Source organism: Spodoptera frugiperda, chromosome 15, assembly GCF_023101765.2.
Source record: "Spodoptera frugiperda isolate SF20-4 chromosome 15, AGI-APGP_CSIRO_Sfru_2.0, whole genome shotgun sequence".
Lineage (NCBI taxonomy): Eukaryota > Metazoa > Arthropoda > Insecta > Lepidoptera > Noctuidae > Spodoptera > Spodoptera frugiperda.
The window spans coordinates 9585845-9607418 of record NC_064226.1 but is presented as its reverse complement, the minus strand read 5'-3'; the positions used below and the strand labels follow the sequence as shown (position 1 = coordinate 9607418).

General features: G+C 33.0%; 6 protein-coding genes across 9 annotated transcripts; 3 read left to right on the top strand and 3 right to left on the bottom strand.

Annotated features, from left to right (window-relative positions):
* The first annotated feature begins 869 nt into the window (after positions 1-869).
* LOC118272823 (5'-deoxynucleotidase HDDC2) lies at positions 870-4278 on the top strand. The gene is made up of 4 exons (XM_035589521.2): positions 870-1314; positions 1586-1733; positions 1850-2004; positions 2907-4278. Exons 1-4 carry the CDS (start codon positions 1252-1254, stop codon positions 3141-3143), a joined length of 603 nt encoding a protein of 200 aa, XP_035445414.1. The 5' UTR covers positions 870-1251; the 3' UTR covers positions 3144-4278.
* Positions 3376-6574, bottom strand: LOC118272830 (putative SERF-like protein). Its single transcript, XM_035589532.2, has 3 exons — positions 6330-6574; positions 5844-5958; positions 3376-5269 (listed from the first exon to the last, which is right to left on the bottom strand). The coding sequence occupies exons 1-3, from the start codon at positions 6334-6336 to the stop codon at positions 5182-5184; spliced, it is 210 nt and encodes a 69-aa protein (XP_035445425.1). The 5' UTR covers positions 6337-6574; the 3' UTR covers positions 3376-5181.
* Positions 6575-7235: 661 nt separating this feature from the next.
* On the top strand, positions 7236-11273 carry LOC118272435 (protein N-terminal glutamine amidohydrolase). Of its 2 annotated transcripts, none has more exons than XM_035588954.2 (5): positions 7236-7403; positions 7488-7641; positions 7960-8108; positions 8223-8347; positions 9219-11273. In XM_035588954.2, the coding sequence occupies exons 1-5, from the start codon at positions 7285-7287 to the stop codon at positions 9326-9328; spliced, it is 657 nt and encodes a 218-aa protein (XP_035444847.1). In that variant the 5' UTR covers positions 7236-7284; the 3' UTR covers positions 9329-11273. The 2 variants fall into 2 exon arrangements, with proteins under 2 accessions (XP_035444847.1, XP_050554754.1); XM_050698797.1 differs by having other exon boundaries at positions 7240-7407; positions 7492-7641.
* Positions 11271-14145, bottom strand: LOC118272428 (methionine aminopeptidase 1D, mitochondrial). 3 transcript variants are annotated; one of them, XM_035588941.2, is made up of 7 exons: positions 13919-14145; positions 13661-13778; positions 13197-13413; positions 12871-13062; positions 12335-12442; positions 11845-11998; positions 11271-11710 (listed from the first exon to the last, which is right to left on the bottom strand). In XM_035588941.2, the coding sequence occupies exons 2-7, from the start codon at positions 13705-13707 to the stop codon at positions 11520-11522; spliced, it is 909 nt and encodes a 302-aa protein (XP_035444834.2). In that variant the 5' UTR covers positions 13708-13778; positions 13919-14145; the 3' UTR covers positions 11271-11519. The 3 variants fall into 3 exon arrangements, with proteins under 3 accessions (XP_035444834.2, XP_050554753.1, XP_050554752.1); XM_050698796.1 differs by lacking the exon at positions 13661-13778; XM_050698795.1 differs by lacking the exon at positions 13919-14145 and having other exon boundaries at positions 13661-13912.
* Positions 14146-14437: 292 nt separating this feature from the next.
* Positions 14438-18034, top strand: LOC118272418 (cyclin-dependent kinase 10). The gene is made up of 8 exons (XM_035588929.2): positions 14438-14603; positions 14698-14813; positions 15076-15148; positions 15387-15561; positions 15981-16183; positions 16907-17134; positions 17388-17606; positions 17766-18034. The coding sequence occupies exons 1-8, from the start codon at positions 14594-14596 to the stop codon at positions 17951-17953; spliced, it is 1212 nt and encodes a 403-aa protein (XP_035444822.2). The 5' UTR covers positions 14438-14593; the 3' UTR covers positions 17954-18034.
* On the bottom strand, positions 18023-21084 carry LOC118272412 (zinc finger protein weckle-like). The gene is made up of 5 exons (XM_035588916.2): positions 20750-21084; positions 19585-20327; positions 18937-19125; positions 18390-18498; positions 18023-18251 (listed from the first exon to the last, which is right to left on the bottom strand). Exons 1-5 carry the CDS (start codon positions 20885-20887, stop codon positions 18141-18143), a joined length of 1290 nt encoding a protein of 429 aa, XP_035444809.1. The 5' UTR covers positions 20888-21084; the 3' UTR covers positions 18023-18140.
* Positions 21085-21574: the final 490 nt, after the last annotated feature.

The following is a 21574-nucleotide window of genomic DNA, read 5'->3' as shown; positions in this document are numbered from 1 at the left end:
ACAACGTCTCACAGTTTTCCAGGTTTGCAATAATCGTTATTTCTATTGGTTGGAAGCGAAGCTTGTGCGTACATTATAAGTACCGTACTTACTATTACATATAATAATTTTATGATAACTTCGTTAACTTATATTGGCATTTTCTATGATTTTACATTAGTTTTATGTTATGTGTAAGCTTGTAATATAATCAACTTCTATGCGGACAAAGCCGCGGGAAACAGAAATTCAAACTTTTAGGCCTATAATTACTTATTATCTACATCGCTCCATTTGACAAATGCATCTATTCTACAAACGACAATAGGCGGCTTAAAAAATGACGAATATTTAATCTTGCTAAGAAACAATTGAATCTGTCAACGAAGCGGCAAATTTAAAACCGCCTATTGTCATCTGACGAATGGCTCATCGACTCATTAGTCTACGTACTCGCACACAGTGTGCAGGCATTCGTCATTTAATGATTGCACGACATTATTACAACACTAACGCAACATCTTCAAAACGGTGTCCACAGCACGTTATTTGACGAATGCGTGCAGCCTGTGATGCTGTGAGTGAAGCAAAGCAACGACGCTGCTACGTGGACACCGTATTAATTGTTTCTTCGCAAGATGCAAGCATTCGTCTAGCAATTTTATTATCATGACGACGAAAGCGTTGTATGACGTGCGTTCATGCGGTTAGTAGATAGTACATAACTTTTTTTTACTGGCAAATTGAGCCTGTATACCTAACTTTTTATTTCTTGATACAATGACGTTTGTCGTTTGGCGGTTTGTGTTTGACACTGACATCTGACAGTAGTAGTAGACCACAGAGTTAAAGAAGATTATGTGTAACAAAGGGTTCGGTAGTCTCGATATTCGATATCGATATTTATAACGAAAAAAATCAGTTCCTAAACTGACACAAGTGATTTTATTCACGCTCCATTATAAAACGAAACAAAAATCATTCTATGGACTTCCTTCCTTCCTTGTCAAGTACAAACCTCGATTGTCGATCTCTAAACAACTGTTATGTGACATCAGTGACATGTGAAGTTTGGTTGACTGATAAAGGTTACTGTGTACGCACATAAAATCAATTATTATTTTATAGTATCAAGTGTAGCGTTACGGACGTTGCTAAGGACAATAAATATTATATTGTATGTGCCTAGTTCGTTAGATAATTGTTGCAGTGAGTCAACTATCTACTGTGCATTCCAAGGTTAAAATATAATTTTTAAATAAAAAGCGCACAATGGCTTTAGCAATTGAAAATACAAAAATCTTAGAATTTTTGGAACTTGTCGGTCGTTTGAAGGTAAGTTCTGAGTTTACTTTAAAAATAACTAAATGAAGAAGCGATTGATCCATAAAAAACTAAATTACAGTTACCAGCTGTTATATAGTGTAGGTACGGAATGTAACGGTTCATATAAAAACCTTTTTGCGTAATTTGTGTTCCATTAAGATTTGTTTTAGCAAATGTTCTATTCACCCAGTAACGTTACTGTAAAAATATTTAGCTAAAAATATATTTTATCCATGTAAATTTATCAGAACAGATTCTTATTAGAATTTATTGTTTACAGCATGTTAAAAGGACTGGCTGGGTGATTTGTGATATAAAGGAATGTGAGTCTATTGCTGGGCACATGTACCGCATGGGTTTAATGACCTTCCTGCTCACAGAAGAAAACAACCCCACCAACCTGGACAGGTTCAAATGTCTCCAAATAGGTAAAATTTTTAATCATCAACCTTTACTTACATAAAAAAAAACTGCACCAGTTTTCTTCATTATTTTGTTCCTAATCTACAGTTCTATAAAACCAATAATTTTCTCAATATTTCAGCTCTTGTTCATGACTTAGCAGAATGTATAGTTGGAGACATAACACCACATTGTGGTGTGTCACCTGAGGAGAAGCATCGACAAGAAGATGAGGCTATGCAGAAAATTGCAGAACTTACTGGCATTGCTGGTGACAGGATGTACAATCTTTATAAAGTAAGTATCTTGTAACAACCTATTTACTATTTGAATGGTAAAAATTATAAATTCAAATATAATACTGCAACATCCTGTAATTGTGTATGTAGCCTTGTAGCCTTGTAAAATAGATAAATGTATAAAAACTCCTAAAAAATATTTATCGTAAATCATACGAATGTGACTGAGTTTGTGTATATTAATTACTCAATCATGTCAAAATATCTGAAAGGATCAGATGAACTTTGGAACAGAGGTAGATTATGGTCCAGAATAACCCATAAGCTACTCATTACTATTTACTATTTAATCCGAACTTGAGGGATGCCACAGGCAGAATCTAGTCATATTATATTATTATCTTTTATTGAACAAGATAAAATATTATTCAAACAAGTATTTTGCAATATGTGCAATATTGCAGTGTTTATTTGATTCCTTTTCTTTTAAATGATTAGATAAGCTTCAGATATCTTAAACCATTTTGATAAATTTGTCTGGTGAAGGTTTTTTACCTTAGTGTAAGGTCTGAAATTCTTCCAATTATGGTTTTCCAACTAAATATACATTTAGGTATATTTAATTTCTTATCAATTGCCGATTTGAAGGCCATTAGTTGATTTGTTTTGCCATCTTGTACCCAGTGTGCTTGTTTATCTATAAATGTAAAAAACTGCTACTTGTGTGACTAATAATGTAGATTATTCAGACAATAACTATAAATTATAACTAACATTTGGATCCTGTTGCCATATTTCAAAATTAAAATTGATTTATAGCAGAAAGTGGTATAAATTAGACCTCATGAGCATTAACATAAACTTACCTTTTCAAACTGGTTTCATAGTTTAATCATTATCGGCATTTAACCCTCTATTGCATGAATTATTAAATTAAAACCAAATTATTTATTCTTTCAGGAATATGAAAACCAATCATCTCCTGAGGCTAAATTCGCCAAAGACTTGGACCGCTATGACATGATCTTGCAAGCATTTGAGTATGAAAAACGTGAGAATGCACCAAGGAAGTTGCAGGAATTCTTTACTGCCACTGAAGGGAAATTTGATCATCCTTTCATCAAAGATTTGGTCACAGAACTGTACAAACAACGAGAGGAGTTTGAAAAGAAATGCCTAACAAATGGGCATGCATAATATTAGAACAAAATAATCTTCCATACTACTCATTAGTGTTAATATTACAATATTAATAGCATTGTTACCTAGCTCAGCTAGTTAGTCCGATATTTAATAGCAAAGGGAAGCTTAAGAAACAAAACCAAAATAACTTTCTACTGAACATGAATTTCTGCAAAGGTTGTATGTTAAAGAACTGATTCAAAATGCATAATAGAACTGTTAGTGAAGATTTTTTTGATTAGCTGTCTTGGATGAAAGAGAAAATAGGTATAAAATAATTTTGCGTGTTCATCTGAAGTAGAAAAAGTACTCAATTACTTTATTGCAAGTTTATTTTTAACAGAACAGATTTTAATAGATGTATTATTTTATTAATGTGTGAAGATTTTGTTGTTTGTGTGTTATGTCACTTGTGTTAGTTTTGTTTTTACATAAATATTCAAATAATGCACTATGGTGTGGTGTTACAAAATTTTTTCATAAGAAATAGGTATTGTTTTAATTTAATTTAAGAACAATAACTGCTGTGAAAAGTAACAAATGAGGTATTAAAAATTGTATACGTATTGCAAATATGTATAAGGCGTAGTATTATAACAAAATATAATACGTATTTATCACGTTACGTGCAATTTCTCAAGCCATTAAAAATGAGCTACCAGTAATTATTAGTTATACAAAATAATCATTCCCACTAGTCATTAATAGTGTCGAATTACTTAATAATTAAACATAATATATCTGACATTTTAATCTTTCCTCTAATAGTTATTAGTATTATTTGGTACAATTGTTAACAAAAAATTTAATATTCGCTTATCCCTCCTGGTTAAAGGATTGATAAAAAAAATTGAAAGAAAACAGCGACGTAGTAATTAATTAGAATAGCATCTCTCAATTTTGTCTTCTGGAGATGAGCTTGAAATAGCCAAATACTCACTCAGATCGTATTAAATCAAACCAAGAACATTGATTGTTTACCTTCCATAATATATTTACCACAGACCACAAGATATTACGCCACTCTGTATGTACCTACATAAGTGTGATGATTTTTATTTTTGTCTATCTCATAATACCAAATAAATGAAACATTGTTTCTGAAATCTGCATACATATTATTATTAAATTACACAGTTTTTATGAACAAGTTTTTTTATTTCTTAGAAATGTGTAATACATTACACTCTACAATATAACTTAGATTGAACTTAATTTAACAAGTACATGCATACCATATCAATCAAGAGTATGTACCTATTCTTACTTGCAAACCAACTTCATATTATTTTCACAATAGGTACTATGAATGAAGTAATCATTTGAGGAAATCATTTATTTGAGCACTTGTTTTATAAGCGGTCAAGTGACTTTATCTCAACTGCCATAAAATCACTATGCAATGTGTGCACAATAAAATGTTGAAATGTTAAGTTATATATTGACTACGACGCGTGTCGTTACGCACCAGAAGCCAATCAGTTTCATACAAATATGTATATTGCTATGGTTAGAGCGACATTTATTATATTGCAGGTGTCGTCAACTGCTTACAGCAGTTGGTCGACACTACCTACTTTTAATCAAATACATTGTTATGAAAGGAAAAAAATTGCCAATGACAAAACAGAACACAGTTGTACTTTTAAGATTTTATTGTACAAAAATGGGTAGTTGAGTATACATACAAACCTATTCAGTCAAAATTAACATTAAGATTTGCATAAATGCTAAGACTTCTTGTGACAAATCTGTTTACCAATTTGTCATTGCAACTGGGCCTGATGAGCCACAGTAAACAACTTTACTTCTTCAGATCATACAAGTTCAAATCCTAGGCTCCCAACTATTATAACATTTAACAAATAAAATCTTTATTTGGGATTATAATTAAATTAGGCTCTGTTAAACTCAAGATTTTAATGTTATTCTAATTCAAAGGAGTGCTTCAATCACATATCCAGTTTCGGCTCACCACTGACAAGCTCAAAATTTTATGTGATTAAACATAATAAGGAGCAGTCAAAAAACCTTCATGTTTTTGCCTGAATATTTAATTTGCTGTTTGTTTTTGTTTATTCATACTTGCTGCTAACTGTTCTTCTTTTTTTCGTTGCTTTTCTCTCATTAATTCAGCATCCCTGTAATAAAGTATAGGCCACACATTAAAATGAATGTTATTATAAATTATTAAGATTATGATAGGTATTTATAAACAGTGTGCAAATGGTAAGTGCCGATAGTAACCACATTCGAAGAAATGCTGATTGAACTAATTTGAAAAAGGGCAAATTGGACAGAGTGGGTACTTTTAAAGGGTAATCTAGTATGACCAGATAGAAACTAAAACAATATGCGACACAATAAAATGTTCTCCATAGTTTCTGCCCATTTCCATGAAATAAATAGGCATGATGTATACAGGCAATCATAAAACAAACTATTTGATAGCAGCAATTTGGAATTATTAGTAAATACATTCATTAGTTAATGTAAAACCAAAAATTACCTTTGTAGGTCATTAAATTACACTGGCAACCCCACCAAAAATACCATTAAAAATAAATACCATGCCGATTCTGTTTGCTGCATTGTTTGTATAGGTACATACTTGAACTCCTATGTCATTGAGAATAATTGAATGGCAGATTTGATGATGATGATGATGTAATTTATTATGAATGGCTCAAAGGTTATAAATATAATACAACCCACCTATGTTTCCTTTCTTGTAAAGACATGCCAGTCTTTTCACTAGCATTCTTTTTCTTTTGCATTTCTTGTTGTTTCTTTTGGTTCTTGGCGCGAGCCAAATCTCTCTGGTTTCCACCTGTAACGTAAATCAACACAATATGTTGTTTATAAATAATCATCAAGTGTGCGCGTTCATAATGTCATGTCCTAATTTACAACAAAATAATACCATAACATCATCATTAACATGCGTTAAGTCATTAAAACATGTAAAATAATGGTTCAATAGAGAGGATATAATCAATTTTCATCATACAAAGCGTAGCGTCACCCAAATATGACTCGTGTCATGGATATAACGTTAGAACGATTCATCTAGAATGTTCCATGGAATTTGTCCTTCCAGGACTAATACAAGTTATATTCAATTTGCCTTGTGTTTAATTATCACTGTGGTATTTTATATTTTGTAAACATGATTATTAATAACTGTGTCACTGTACTTACGGGTCATCTCGTATAATTAATTACTCAACGCCAGCAAGGTTGGACTTGTCGAATGTCGCAATTTAACTAATTTATAGTTATAATAACACTATGGAAGACCGGACGATACGCTAGTCCGGCCGAAACCTAGGACAACGCACCGCCCTACCCTCTTACCAATACGAAAGAAACTTTGAAAACAACTAAAAGATAACGCTGGCTCTAACAAAGCCTCAGCCAGCTGGCCACACAACCACAAGCAATGTCAAATGTCGCTTGTAATTTCTTAAACTATTGTTCGATTTGACTTACCGTCTTTTAAGCACCATTTCAAAGTTCCTTGTCTATGATTATGAAACAAATTAATGTACGTTTACGTTTTAAAAATTATATAAAATTTTGAAAACACATGAATGAAGGAAAAAATTCAACGCTTAGTAAAAAATCTTATTTGCATATTGTTATTAAATAGTTCCCGATTTAATATAAAATGTATTACTTTTTTCTAATGCGCAACTGGAGGAAGACTCCTTACTTATCCTTAGGGAAATACGTTGATGACGTCAGAGAAATGTACCAATAATATTTAACGAAAACAGCTGTTTTATTTAAGATATAAAGCAGGTACCTACCATTAGATCATTTTTATATCATTTAAACAATTCTTATTTAACTTAGCTAAATGAATGTCTCATGGTTCAAATAAGAAGAAGGGAACCGTAATTATAATTCCTATACTAGTCTAGAACCTGGGAAGTATCAAAGTGATCCACAATCACAATATTAGTGCTTAAATTATGAGATATCTGGAAGGATTAAAAGGTAATTTTTCACCCCCTCATGCTAGACCATATTATGATCTTGTAGTAATTGGCAACACAGATACAAACAGTTTTCAAGCTATCTGCTAACTTCATTGCATACTCCTTGTCTTTGATAGCTTGATCAAAAAACAGTGAACTGTCAAAGTGTCAAAATGTCGGTCAATGCACAAGTTCATAATATGAGTAGCAACGAAAATAATAAAAAGAATGACAAAACACTTAAACAGTTGTTTCCTAAACGGGATGAGTGCTCACATGTGTCTTGTTATTGGCAAGTGTTTTTCTATTTTTCTACAGTTCGACAGTATAATAAAAATATTCAATAACCGTGCCTTTGTTGTGTTCTTTTCTGCAGCGAGGAAAACGTCTGGAAACTGTGTCAAGATGTATCATTGAGAATTCCTGAGGAATTGGATAGATGTTACATTGTTTTTATATCCAACCCTTGTCGTACGGTGCCTTTGTGGAAACAAAGGGCTGGGCGCGAGGAGGATCGTCTCGTCATATGGGTGTGTACCGAAATTATGTCACGCTATTATGTACTTAATAAGTTTTATTGTTCAGAGAATGCGAATTTCTTGCAATTTATTCATACATAATTTGTGGCCAACCTTTCTTTCATTAATTCTGTGCATGAGCAACTATTAACTTGTGTTAATAGTTGCATAGTTTTTCATTGAAGTAGTTTTAACAACATACTTTATTGCTGACCTAATAACTTAATTATCTTATAGAGATAAAGATACACATCAACAGTAAAATGAAAGCAGGATTAACATATTCCAGATTGTTTGAATGTTTCTACAACCCATACATTTTAATTTCAGGATTATCATGTGATATTTCTGTATTCCTGGGACAGCAAAACTTGCCTTGTTTATGATCTGGACTCTGAACTCCCGTTTCCGACATTTTTCCACAAATATGTCACAGAGACATTTCGTACAGATCAAGTGCTCAAATCAGATTTTCACAGGTAGATATGAAAATAATTTACTATCATAAAACTACTTACTTCTAACTATGATGTATCTACACAGCTATAGATGTATGAATATCAATAGAATTAAAATTTATAATATATTTTCAGATTCTTCCGTGTAGTGCCTGCTAAGTTGTTCTTGCAGAACTTTGCATCAGACCGACGTCACATGAAAAGACCGGACGGTTCATGGATTAAACCACCACCTCCATACCCAGCAATATGTACTTCAAGTGAGTAACAGTAATGTTATATTCATGTCATAAAGTTTCAGAATTTGACCTTCTATTCAGCAAAATATTTCAGAGGACTCACATGTTTTACAAATGATCTTATTAGCATCTGAATGTTTTCATGTTAAATGAGTTCTGGCTGCTATTGCTGGCCCGGAGCCAATAGCTTAATCCACTCACTTAAGTAATGTAACAAATGTAGTATTCACAATACATAACCCACTGTGAACACTTTTGTTATATTTTTCTTTGTTCTTGCTGTAGGTACTGTTTTGTTGGACGTTGAGAAATGGGTCACTAGGTCACTATTGTGCTATAGAAGTACAGACTAGAATGTTTTTAGTGCTGAATATTTCAAAGCATTATTACTATCTTTTATTACATATGAATAAAAGATTCTAAATTGACTATATGTAATATGTAGTTCTTTACCGCATTTAGTAAATTAGATTCTGAAATGAGTTCATAATTTAACCTTTTAAGTACTTAAAGTCTAGACATAATTATGTTTTGTAGTTATTGATTCGATCAAAAGATAAGTTAGTAATAGTTAGTGTTAGCATGCATTAGCTAATTACAAAGTTATGACTCATTTCATATTTAATTTTCATCAATACACCACTGCTACAGCATGAATTTATTATGGTTCTCCTTTATTATTTTATTTACTTTATATTAGTAAAGAAACCTTTAACCCTTTAACTTAAGTTTAATTTCGGTATTTCCTCTCAGACTATTGAGATGGATCATGCCAGTCTTATAAACCTAATTTTAAAACAATTATTGACTGAAACTATTTATTTTGTAAATAAATATCAATTCATGTACAATTATTTCAACAGCTGACTGATATCAACTTTTTTTCTTTCAGCTTCTACACATAATCTAGATGAGTACATCAACATGGACTTTGGAGTTGGTCCCGGTCAGGTATTTAACCTTACAGATTTCGTGCAGCGGTTCTACAAAATAAACAAGTAGTACAAATACTAACGGTGTATTGATAGATAGTCCAATGTTGGGTTTTTAATCATTTCCATGATGAAATAATTGTTTTTTCGTTATAATTTGATTATGTTTTAATAATCCTTGAGTATTTTATGTATCCCTTGCAGTGGATTTATGTAAGAATCATGCCACTATACCCCTGACGGAAATATTTTATATTATCTTTTGTTATTATGTAATTATGTTGCCGTTATTCTTAATTATTAAGTAAAGGAAAGTAATTTCTATTTATTTGAGTGTAATTATGATTGTTCTTACTATTGTACGAGTGACCTTAAGATTATGAGAGCACAATAAGTCAACAAATTTTATCCACAAACACAATGAAATGATTATGCACAAATGTTACCTTTTATGAAATGGAGCAGTAATATGCTTCGTTAAAGTATTATTATGTAGGTTTAACTGAAAATATATGGAGATTAAATTATATTATTAGCTGTTATTGAAGTTTTAATATTGTAATTATGCAGTTAGTTATACAATCAGAAACCTACATAAGAATACAAAAATATATACTTTTATCTAATAATAATTTTAAATAAAATAAAACATTAAATATGGCAAATTATATAATAATTCAGGGCACTTCTATTCCCCATAAAGATTAGCTGGTTTTGATATAATTAGATAGTTAAATATTAAGCATAGTGAATTTAATCGAGGCTAGTGCTTAATGTTTCAATTTTATATGAGTAACAAGTGAGTAGTGTTTTGGATGTTCTGCATATTCTTTCTTTTGTCGTTATTGTGAGAGTAGATCGTATTTATTATCATTTTGACTGAGGTAATCCTTGTTTACGGATTGTGTGTTACCTTGAGTGATAAATTAATGTTTAAGTAACTTTATTGTAGTGTATATGGTCGCAAGTAGCTTTTGTATGTTGTTAAACTATTTAATAATTTTGTAACAACTTTTATACACTCTTTTTATTCTTCCCTAGCACCCTTAGAAAATTGAAAAAATACCAAAAAATATATTTAAGAATATTCGCTTGCGATAAGGGTTTAATCCAATGTATGAATATGAATTGTATGATTCATTTCTAAAGAGATAGAGTCAGTTTGTTTACGTCCTTCTACTTCCACCTATGTACTTACTCATTTAGTTGAGCAAACTTTAAGAAATATTATCTATTGTTCTAAATCTTAAAAGATTATTTTACCTAAAATATTTACACTTAAAATTGTACCTTAATGTTTTACATTTTATCTATTAATTATGAGTAAAATATTAACTACTTAAAGTACTATATTAATTATACTTAAGATTAAGAAAACTTATTCTAAAATGGCACAGAAGAAAGATGTTAATTTATGATGTTGGTTTGTGAATTGTGAATAATTTTATTGTTACTTACAAACATTGAATTAATTGTATTTAACTACCTACATACTTTCTGCAGGGTTCTTGATCTGTGTTCGAAACTGTACTGTTTACTAGTCCATGTTAATTATTTTTTAAGGATTATGACATTCTCTCGAACATTATTTGAAATGCTTCTACCTAGTATAATGTCAATGAAAAGTTTTATTGTAGTGCATTTAAGACCTAGTCATTATCGTTAATTATTCTTCTTCCTAACAGTTATCACTTGTCACACTTAGTAATTAATCGTCGAGGCGTAGCTGGATATTCTATGGGACCAAACTCTTTGGACTGGATGCGGTGGAACCCGGAACGTAGAGCGAATATTAATCCCTGGGAGTGTGTTTACGGCCCATTGGTTACGCCTTTGTCCTCCTACATATTATCCACATGTTACAGACTCAATCGATACCTTCCCTCTACGCCTTTAAAGTTTTATCTATTGACTGACATATGAGTGATAATTATTGTGCTTGTGCTTTTAATGTACCAAGTTACATGTTTTAATTTAAGATTTATCAAGCAAAATAAATGAAACATTACACGCTATTTTATGTATTTTTATTTAAATTAGATTCAAGCAACAATACAAACACTAATAGAATTGATAAAACCTTATCAACAATACCATTATGCTATGGACACAACAAAAACAAAAATTAAATAATATTTCGTAACATACCACCATACAAATCATAATGCATTATACTAAAACAACAAATTGGTATCACAGTTGAATCTTTGTAGTTTGAATACTAAAAATACTAAGCTAAGCTATCACAATGTTAGAGAGTATTATTTGGTAATTATTTTTGCTCCATACTCTGTAATTAAAACGGTGTGTTCTGCTTGGGCACATCTGGAACCATCTTCTGTGACTAAAGTCCAGCCATCGTCAAGTAGCAGTGTGTGTTTACTCCCATGGCTTATAGCTGGTTCTATAGTAAATGTCATGCCTGGGTTCATTACTCCAGGGTACCTATTGACTGAAATAAATAATGTTTAGTTTATGAAGGTGTAAGCAGAGATATGGTACAACCTCTTATCAAAAGGTAATAGTTGGAGAAATCTATTTGAGAGGCAAGTATATCCTAGAACAGTGTGGAAAAAATTTACTTACTACTATGATATATCTCAGGAGGTCCATGAAAATACTCCCCAATGCCATGTCCCAACACAGAAGGGATAACAGTTAGGCCATGTCTCTTTGCATGTCTATAAATACTTGAGCCGATTTCTCTAAAAGGTACACCTGGCCCACAGCATTTTATTCCCTAGAAATTTAAATATTACTTGTTAATAAAGTTACACAAATAATTTTTCCCTTCTTTTTTTTTTATAAAACATTGCCCCACTTTAGGAATTTCTATTGTGTTGGGGATGCGTTTACAAATATACAAGTTCACAAACAAATTACACCCAGACCCAAAACAACAAGTTGTGGATCACATAGACTTGCATCGTGCGGGATTTGAACCCGCTACACGTTGCGCGCCAGCTAATACCACTGCACCAACCATGCAGTCATAATAATATCTACAATACTGTGCAAGGATTTTCCAAAACAATCGTTTTGAAAAGTCCTTCAAAGATTTTCCCTTTTAACTTACAATATCCAAACATTCTTCAGTAATTGATACCAGCTGTAACCCTCTGTCGTCCACATCACCAACTAAAAATGTTTTGGAACAGTCTCCATGGAAGCCTTTATAGAATACCTGAAAAGTCGGTATGTCAATTTATGAGAAGTTGTTATATTAGGTCTTAGGTCATACAAAATCCTTGATACAGTTTCAAATAAGATTTAAAAACAATGTATTGGTTGGTTATCTGTAGGGAGACTAGATACTTACCTAAAGACATATCATTTTTAAAGTAGCATGTCATAAATGATGATAATGCTTAGATGTATTATCTTCCATGCAAGCAGTGCACATGGCTAAAATGATTTGATACTTATCAATACCTTTTTATCTTTATTTCCAATGTAATCAATTTTTTTATGATTAGCAATAGGAAATTCAGCAGTTACTATGCAATAAAAAGCTGATGTAATAATTAACATTACATTTCATATGATGATAATTGAATAAATTTCGTGATTTTTCTGTTTTTCTTTCACCTATTTTGACAAAATAATACCAACCGTAACATCTACATTTACAATATCTCCATTTTCTAGAGGCCTCAAGTCTGGTATACCATGGACAACCACATTGTTGACTGATGTACAAATACTCTTTGGAAAGCCATTATATTGTAATGGTGATGGATAAGCCTCTGCTTGAATACACAATTTATGGGCCAGTTCATCCACATCATCTGTTGTTACTCCTGGCTGGAAATAAAAATATAAAATTTGATAAAAAAAAGAAAATTACCTAATTATAATATTTTTATGTATGTGTGCAATAAAGTATAAAATAAATAACATTATAACAATGAATTAAAATTTTATTTTATGCTAGTTACCTGGATAAATTCTTCTATTCTCTGCAGTATACTTGCAGCAAGTTTGCAGCTTCTTTGCATGCCTTCTATCTGTTCAGCATTTTTTATTTCTGGCACTTTTGGTACCACAAATTTTTCTGTCACTGAAATGTAGTCTGGCCTTGGAATATGCTCTGGTACAATTCTACTTGGTGTGGTTGCTTCTGGTAAAACTCTATTGTATAGTCCAAAACGTTTTCTAAAACATTATAGAATATTATGTAACTATTTCTGAATTGTTGCAGAAATTGCATTACTTACTTTGTGTTCCCATTTGTGTGTTTTCCTTCAAGACATTGATTTTTTTCAGACACAGTACAAACATAGAAATAGCCAAACAGGCACAGGAAATTAATGTTAGTGCCAGGCATGCAAGTGAACTATTTACGACAATGTACAAGGTGTTAGTTAGTTGTGTTAATTTCTAAATTCTAAGACCAACTTACAAAATCCGTTCCTGAATCCTCGGGTTGTAGGCTCTAGGGACTCTCATATTGAAGTACCTAGCTTTACCACCGATTTATTGGCGACTTATGATGAGGTTAGGCATAAAACGAAGTGCAACTTAAATAAAAAAAAACAATCGTTTAAAAAATCTGGTGCAAGGGTATAATGATTTAGGCATGATGAAATGGATGATTAAAAAGGGAAAATTTCAAGAAATCAACAAAATCATTACAATTCTTGTCAAGTTCTTTGCTTACACATTAGATCTCCAAAATCGGCCTAATGACTGCATAATTTTAATTACTATTTGCTCCCAATAGTCGTACGTAAACTAACACAAGCAGTTTAATTCAGAAATCGTAGATATATGTTCTGAAAGAAAAATGAATTACTGTTATAAGCAATCTCTTATCTCGTTTCAATTTCAAACAAAAACTGAAAAATCACGAGGTCACATTGAATCTTGTTTTTATTTGATGACATTGACATATGTCACATGGAAATGACATTTTTAGTGCTGTTCTTTTGTTTAGTTAGGTCATAGACTAGTTAGTTATTGTTACCAGTTTCATAGATTTATAAATTCTTTTTGTACAGCATTACATTATTCAGGTAGCTATGGCTAATTTAGTTTCTTAGTCAAATAAATAATATAAAATATCTACCACATTGTTATGATAGATATATTTTGTCGTAAATAAATATGTTTTACATGGATAAATGCCGTAGCATATATTTTTCTTACATCGTTGCTCTTTGACTCATTTTATTTTTCCAACTAAATACTATTATGAAGTAGTACAACACTATTGTTTTGCTGTCTGAGGAGGTTTGCTTGTGGCGTTTTTATTATTATTGTTGTTTTACGAAACTTGCTACAAAAAGCAGAAAACGTTTGAATAAAATAAACGAAATATATTATTAATAATACCATGTCGCAGAGTAAGTAAGACCTAATATAAATATCATTAAATCGACTTACAAACAACCGGAATTGGACGATCTATTTGTAACTATTTTATTGATTTTATTTCAGATTCTGAAAAACCACCGAATCAAGATGTTGTTGATCCAACAGGACCGGCTGCAAGGAAAGGGATCCTTATATCTTTTAGGACTGGAAAAACAATGGAAATACCCGAAAAAGATATCGTATGTAAACATAACCTACAAATTACCGATTGTTTAATATTGACCAGACTTTTTTGGTACTTTTTCAGTTTTGTGTTATTGCTAACAAAACTATAAACAGTACTATATAAATCTCTTGTAATGGCATAACTTAATAATAACCAACTTATTTAGCGCATGAAATGGACTCAACCAACTTACTGTATATTATCTGTCAGTATTTTTTTTTTAAATTAACACAACATTTTTCTTACCTATTTAAAGTTATTATTTCTTTACTCAGCTTGGGAGATGCAGATTTGTTGGTGAATTTGAGAAATTAAATAGAATTGGAGAAGGAACTTACGGCATCGTTTGTAAGTATAAGTGAAAATCTTAAGAGAATTTACCCAACTTAATCCTTACCAATACTCACAAGTAATTTAATGATGGCTTAACTCAATCCTCAGCAATTGTTTTCGGAAGAAGATCGTTAATAAGGCATAGTTTAAGTAATCATTAAATGTTTCTGAATAAGGCAGAAAGATAATCACTGACAAAAGGTTAATTTATTTATATTGTTGGTCATCCTTATGTAATATTTTGTTATTTCAGATAGAGCAAAAGACAAGTTAAATGGCTCTATAGTGGCTTTGAAGAAGGTGAGGATGGATGTGGAAAAAGATGGCCTCCCACTTAGTGGTCTCCGTGAGATTCAGGTCCTGATGGCTTGCCGACATGAGAATATTGTGCAATTAAAAGAGGTTCTAGTTGGGCGTTCTCTTGAGAGGTGAGTTTTGTTAAATGTTCTTACACCCTTGCTTAGTACATAAATACAGTTCCTGTATTAACTTTTTTTAACAAGCAACTTCCCAACAGACAAATTAAAATGGGACTTATTTAAGCCCACATTAGAGCTACATAAAATATAATGTTAATATCATGGTGTTTTAAGCATAAACAATGTCAAGACTCCTGAGTATTCTATGTAATAAACTTTATTGTCAATAAATAGATAGTAATAACAAAACACACAGTATGATAAAATTAATACAAACAATTACAAAGGTGGCTTTATTGCTAAAACCGATATCTACCAGGCGTCCTTTGGGTGCATAGAACACTATTATAATGTCTTCATTCGCATAACACAATGTTTTCTCAATGTTATTAATTTGTATAAATAATCTCAACTTAATATGTCCACAGCATTTTCCTATCAATGGAGTACTGTGAACAAGACTTGGCATCACTGCTAGACAACATGTCGTCACCGTTCACCGAGTCACAAGTGAAGTGCTTGATGCTACAAGTACTGAAGGGATTAAAATATCTTCACTCAAACTTCATAGTGCATAGAGATTTGAAGGTTTCAAATCTGCTACTCACTGATAAAGGATGTGTGAAGATTGGTAAGACATTGTCTTTTTTATTAATGCTTATAAATGCTAGAATTACTGATAACTACAGTAGGAACTCGATTATCCGGCTCCCGGTTATACGGATTCGCGATTATCCGGACTACTGACTCATTATCTTAAAATTACCTACAAGTCGAATTAATGGAACTATTTTTACAAAAACGATCAACCGGGCAACCAATATCCGGTCCAAACATTGATTTTCATTCATATGTGTTTCTGTTGTTTTTAATAAATACATAACATCGTATGTACTACATAATATGTATGCACAAAATTCGCTTTTCTTCGTATATTCGATTATCCGGATTTTCGATTATCCGAGTGCCTAACGACAATAATTAGTCTGGTTAATCGAGTTTCTACTGTACTGATATTATGGTATATTTCCACTACTGTTTAATTTAAATAGGTACATGGGTAATGGTGGGCTGCTTGAACAGAAATAGTTTTGAATAACAGAAGGTTAATAGTTAATTGTTTTTCGGCTTACTCATGTAACTGTTTGACAAGGAATGCAACTACCGGCCCGTACAGTTTCAAGCCACTTCAGGGGCTCATATTCATTAGCATTCTGCGATAGATATACTGCATTATAATTTTAGAATGTAATGCTATACTGCAGTGTATTAAATTATTCAATGAACATTCAACTTTATTTAAAAATATTAGAGTTAAAAATCAATTTGACTACAATATTTAAACAAATTACAGCGGATTTCGGCCTGGCACGTTGGTTGGGTGCACCGGCCCGTAGCGCGACACCTCGCGTCGTGACTCTGTGGTACAGAGCACCTGAACTACTACTACAGTCACCTCGTCAGACCCCAGCACTGGACATGTGGGCCGCTGGCTGTATTCTTGGTGAACTGTTAGCCAACAAACCTTTACTCCCGGGAAGGACTGAGATAGAACAGCTGGAACTTATTGTGGATCTGCTTGGTGAGTTACGCTAATGCTTGTGTATCATTTTGTATTACAGCCTCATCCTCAGCTACATACTTTTTTTTTAATAGAAAGTAATTTGATTTCCACGGACTCTAGTTCGTACCTTTGTCATACAATTAGTTATAGTTTTACTGTCGATAATACTTATTACAAAGTTGTTTTAGTTAGCTACATACTTAGAACAGTTTGGTGGCTCTTGTGTAGAGCAGAAACATTACTCAATTTAATGTAACTTGTTTGCTCACAGGTACACCTTCAGACGCGATCTGGCCGGAGTTCAGTGCTCTGCCTGCTCTACAGAATTTCACTTTGAAACAGCAGCCCTACAATAATCTCAAGCAGCGCTTCCCATGGCTGTCGGCTGCGGGACTCCGGCTCCTCAACTTCTTGTTCATGTACGACCCTAACAAGCGTGCAACGGCTGAGGAATGTCTACAGAGCTCGTACTTCAAGGAACAACCGCTGCGTAAGTATACTTGAAGCTAGATTTATTGGAGCTTAAAACTTGACTCTTAAAGTCCATTTTAGCTTAAATACATATTTAGTGGATTTATTATAATACTACCAATAGTACCAATATTAAAAACCCCAGGTTGTATCTAATATTTTTATTTTCTTTACGCAGCCTGCGACCCCAAGCTGATGCCCAGCTTCCCACAACACAGAAACATGAAAGGACAGCAAAAGAGTTCCTCTAATCAGTTGAATATTCCCCTGTCAAACTTGAACACGGGGGCTAACGACCAAACCAACAACCTGCCAGCCATCTCAGACCTTCTAGGTGCTCTAGTCAAGAAACGGAGGCTCGAATGATGAAAGTAGATGACAAGCAACTCGTATTATTATTATAACTAAGTAAGATACTAATAAATTGCACCGAAATATTAAAAAAAAGTTTTATTTTAAAATTAAGTAGATAATTAAGTGAACACTCATTTTTTTTAGTATTTCAGACAAGACCTTTGCATTGATTGCGATTTTTTTTTTAATAAAATTCATATCATTCTGTTGATGCGTCTTCGTCACCCGAAAGTCCCATGGCTTGTTTGAATTTCTGCTGATGTTTTTGTATCATGACAGCCTCGTTGGTCTTAGCCTTTACTTTTTCCTTCTGCAATAAAGGCAGGTAAATAAAAATACTCTTGTCATTGTTAATTTTTTTATAACGAGTTCAAACACACATTCCACACAGCGAATGCAATATCTTTGCGTGAGGAGTGACAGTATTATTTGGAGGTGTAGTACTCACAATTTCTTTTTCTGACTTTTCTATTATTTTTAAGCTTCTAATACATTGGGAACAAAGAATTACATCTTCCATATGATTCACGGTTTTTTTGCGGTGATGATGTTTTAATCTGTGAATAAATTGTTATAAATTATTCTTTATTCAAATAACCAGTGTACTGGGGCTTTAGTACGAGTTTGCTTTACATTCAACAAGATCGAAACAAAAACGGCGATTGGTTCTGATTGGTTGGTTCATTCGAGGCGGCCAATCAGAGCGCCGAACGCCCTCTCATTTCGTTTTCGTTCAACGTAATGCAAACTCGTACTAAGGTACTATGTATAAAAAAGTCGCAGTAGATTCCTATTCTGATTTAGTTCAAAGAAAAGGTTCTCAAGACGATTTGTTTGCATTACATCATTGAAGATAGCATTTACGCCATTGAAGTATACATTTTACACAACATATAGTAGTAAGCTGACATAGCAGAATATTTGCCATGCCTGCCTACTATCTACGTAATTATTTACGACTTTAATTTAAGCAAGGTAACTTAAATTTAACTTACTGTTTGCCACAGTAGTCGCATTGAAGTTTGTCAGTGCGGTGGGTTATGATATGCCACCCTAACTCGTGATAAGTCGGGTAGCGTTCGGAACATCGAGGACACACGATTTTGCCTTCTGAACGACCGCCGTTGCTTTGATGTTCGTACAACTCTTGGGAAGTTTGGAAGTTTTGGTGGCAACTTGGACACCTGTGGAATAATTTGACGATTCTAATGAAAATTTTGAATCATAGTTGTGTTATATTCGACCCAAAATCGTTTTATTGATTGTTATGACAAGGAACTTTAGAATTTGTAGGATGTTTATACATATAATAGGCAAACTACAAACTATTACAGTTTGTAATTTGCCTTTTATGCCCGAAGGGGTAGGCAGAGGTGCATATTATGGCACGTAATGCCATTATACAATGTACCTACACCCACTTTCCTCAATTTGAGTTATAAGTCTCATGTGCCAGGGTGCAACTCCAGACCCCAGAAAATTTCTCAAATTTTCCAGTTGTAGCAACAACTGAGAAATTTACGAAAAACCGAAAAAAGCCCAGTAACATTTTAGCCGACCCGGCAATCGAACCCAAACTCTAAACCCAAACAAGTCTGGCAGGCGCACTTGCGACCAACTAGGCAGTAGTATTTTCTACTTACATGAATATATTCGGCTGAAGATGAAACGCCATGTGTTCAATTATTTTCTTCGGATAGAAATAGTGGAACTTTTTGTCACAACAAGTCACATAGCCTGGCACGCCGTGTCTCTCTTTGTAGTGTTTCATAAGCGATCTGAAGTGGAAGCCATTCTCGTGGCAGATGCAGCATTCCATTTTGTAAAACAATGTTATTTGACGGTCCAAAGCAGCTCCTTGTTTAGCTGGTCTTCCTTCCAACAACACCAAAGGGTCGAGGCTATCTGTATTCGTCTCTGGTTCTTGGGCTTTAGGTTGCTCCTTTTGTGCTTCTCTCTTTTGAGGTCCGGTTAACTTAACACCTGCTGTACTTAGCATATTTTTGTCGAGTTTCTCGCTGCTGGCAAATTCTTCCAAAGTCATTGACTCCATAAACTTCAGGTCAGACGGTGACTTTTTCTTCGGCACTTTGAATTTCGCATTTTTCGCGTCTCCCTGCTGTAGCTCACTAGCTGGAGATTTCAGATTTGTCCCCCCACTCGGCTTTTTTTGCCCCTCTGCCACATTTTGGGCCGACATCGCTGCGATAATAGGGTGCATTGCTTTGTCGGCGGAGGCAGCCATTCTCTCCTCTTGTATTTTCGTTTTGTGGAATTCTAAAAACTTTTGTGTTTTTTCGACTTTTACAGCGTATAGATGTAACGCCGATACTTGCTGTAAGCAGTCGTGGCATATTGCTTTCGGCAACGTATCATCTGTGCGAACCTGGGAACAGATGTGAAAAGGTTTACCTTGGTACTTATTTATTATTTCTCGTAAAACAAATGTCTGGTATATAAATAGCATTATTTAACAAAATTTTCAGTATTGTAATATTTAATAATGGACTATTTTGATTTGATAATTATCGTCTTGTCGGTCGGCGTCTGAGACACATTTAGAAAACACATTGTGTTTCGCGTAGATTTGCGTTCTTGCTAAGTTAAGGTAAATAAAGATTTTAAAGATAAAAACTGTTACCTACCCAGCTGTAGGTACTAGTAGGAAACTAGCTTTTATTATACATAATAGGTAGGAACGTAACTATCCTACTTCGGTAGGTTATAATATCACGCCGAATCATATTTGTCTCCTAACATATACAGAGTTCCCTATTAACATGGTCGTTCTATAATTAGTGGGCTTACCAAAATATCAAAGAGCCTCTTGATTTTTCGCTTTACCTCTGCACTGAGCGGCTTCAGTTTCACCACATCGGTGCACAGACACAAACGACACGAGAGTTCACGGACAATAGTTTTTTCTAAATTAGCAAAGTCATTCATACTGGTGATTTTCTTACAAAACGATTAAATACATAATACAAATGTACAAAATAAATATAATAAAGGTTATGATTATGCAGGCTTTATTTGTTCATGACAAAAATACTATTTTAAAATCAATCTGATAAATTTGGACATAGTGACAGATCCATGACTGTTTGTTTTATTTTAACACTTTATAAATAACGGCCAGGGCGAAAATATATAAAATTTTTGGCCTACTTATTCAAATTCATGAACAATAAATTATTAAGCACTTTCTTTTTACGTAACACTACCTATTTCTGTAATAAGGTTTTATACAATAATCTTGTAATCTTACAAGCTAACCAGTAGGTACAATTATACTTACCTAACTCCAATAAAATTAACAAGTAACAAAAAAATAAGGACCTAAGTAGCTTTTCATAATAAATTGTAACGTAAAAGAAATAGAAAACACAGTCCTACTTAACCGGTCTTGCCCTAGGTGCTCTTTAGTTACCTATGTGTCATATAAATCAACAGGGGAAACCTACACAGTTTAATTAATAAAATGAGACCCCCATAAACAAATTAAATTATATTATGTTCCCACCGAAGTAAATTACATCACGTAGGCAACATAGCTACATGTCAGTTTTACTTTAGAGTAGGTTTACTGACATAGGCATGTGCTTAGGTACAGGAGGTACCCAATCCACTATG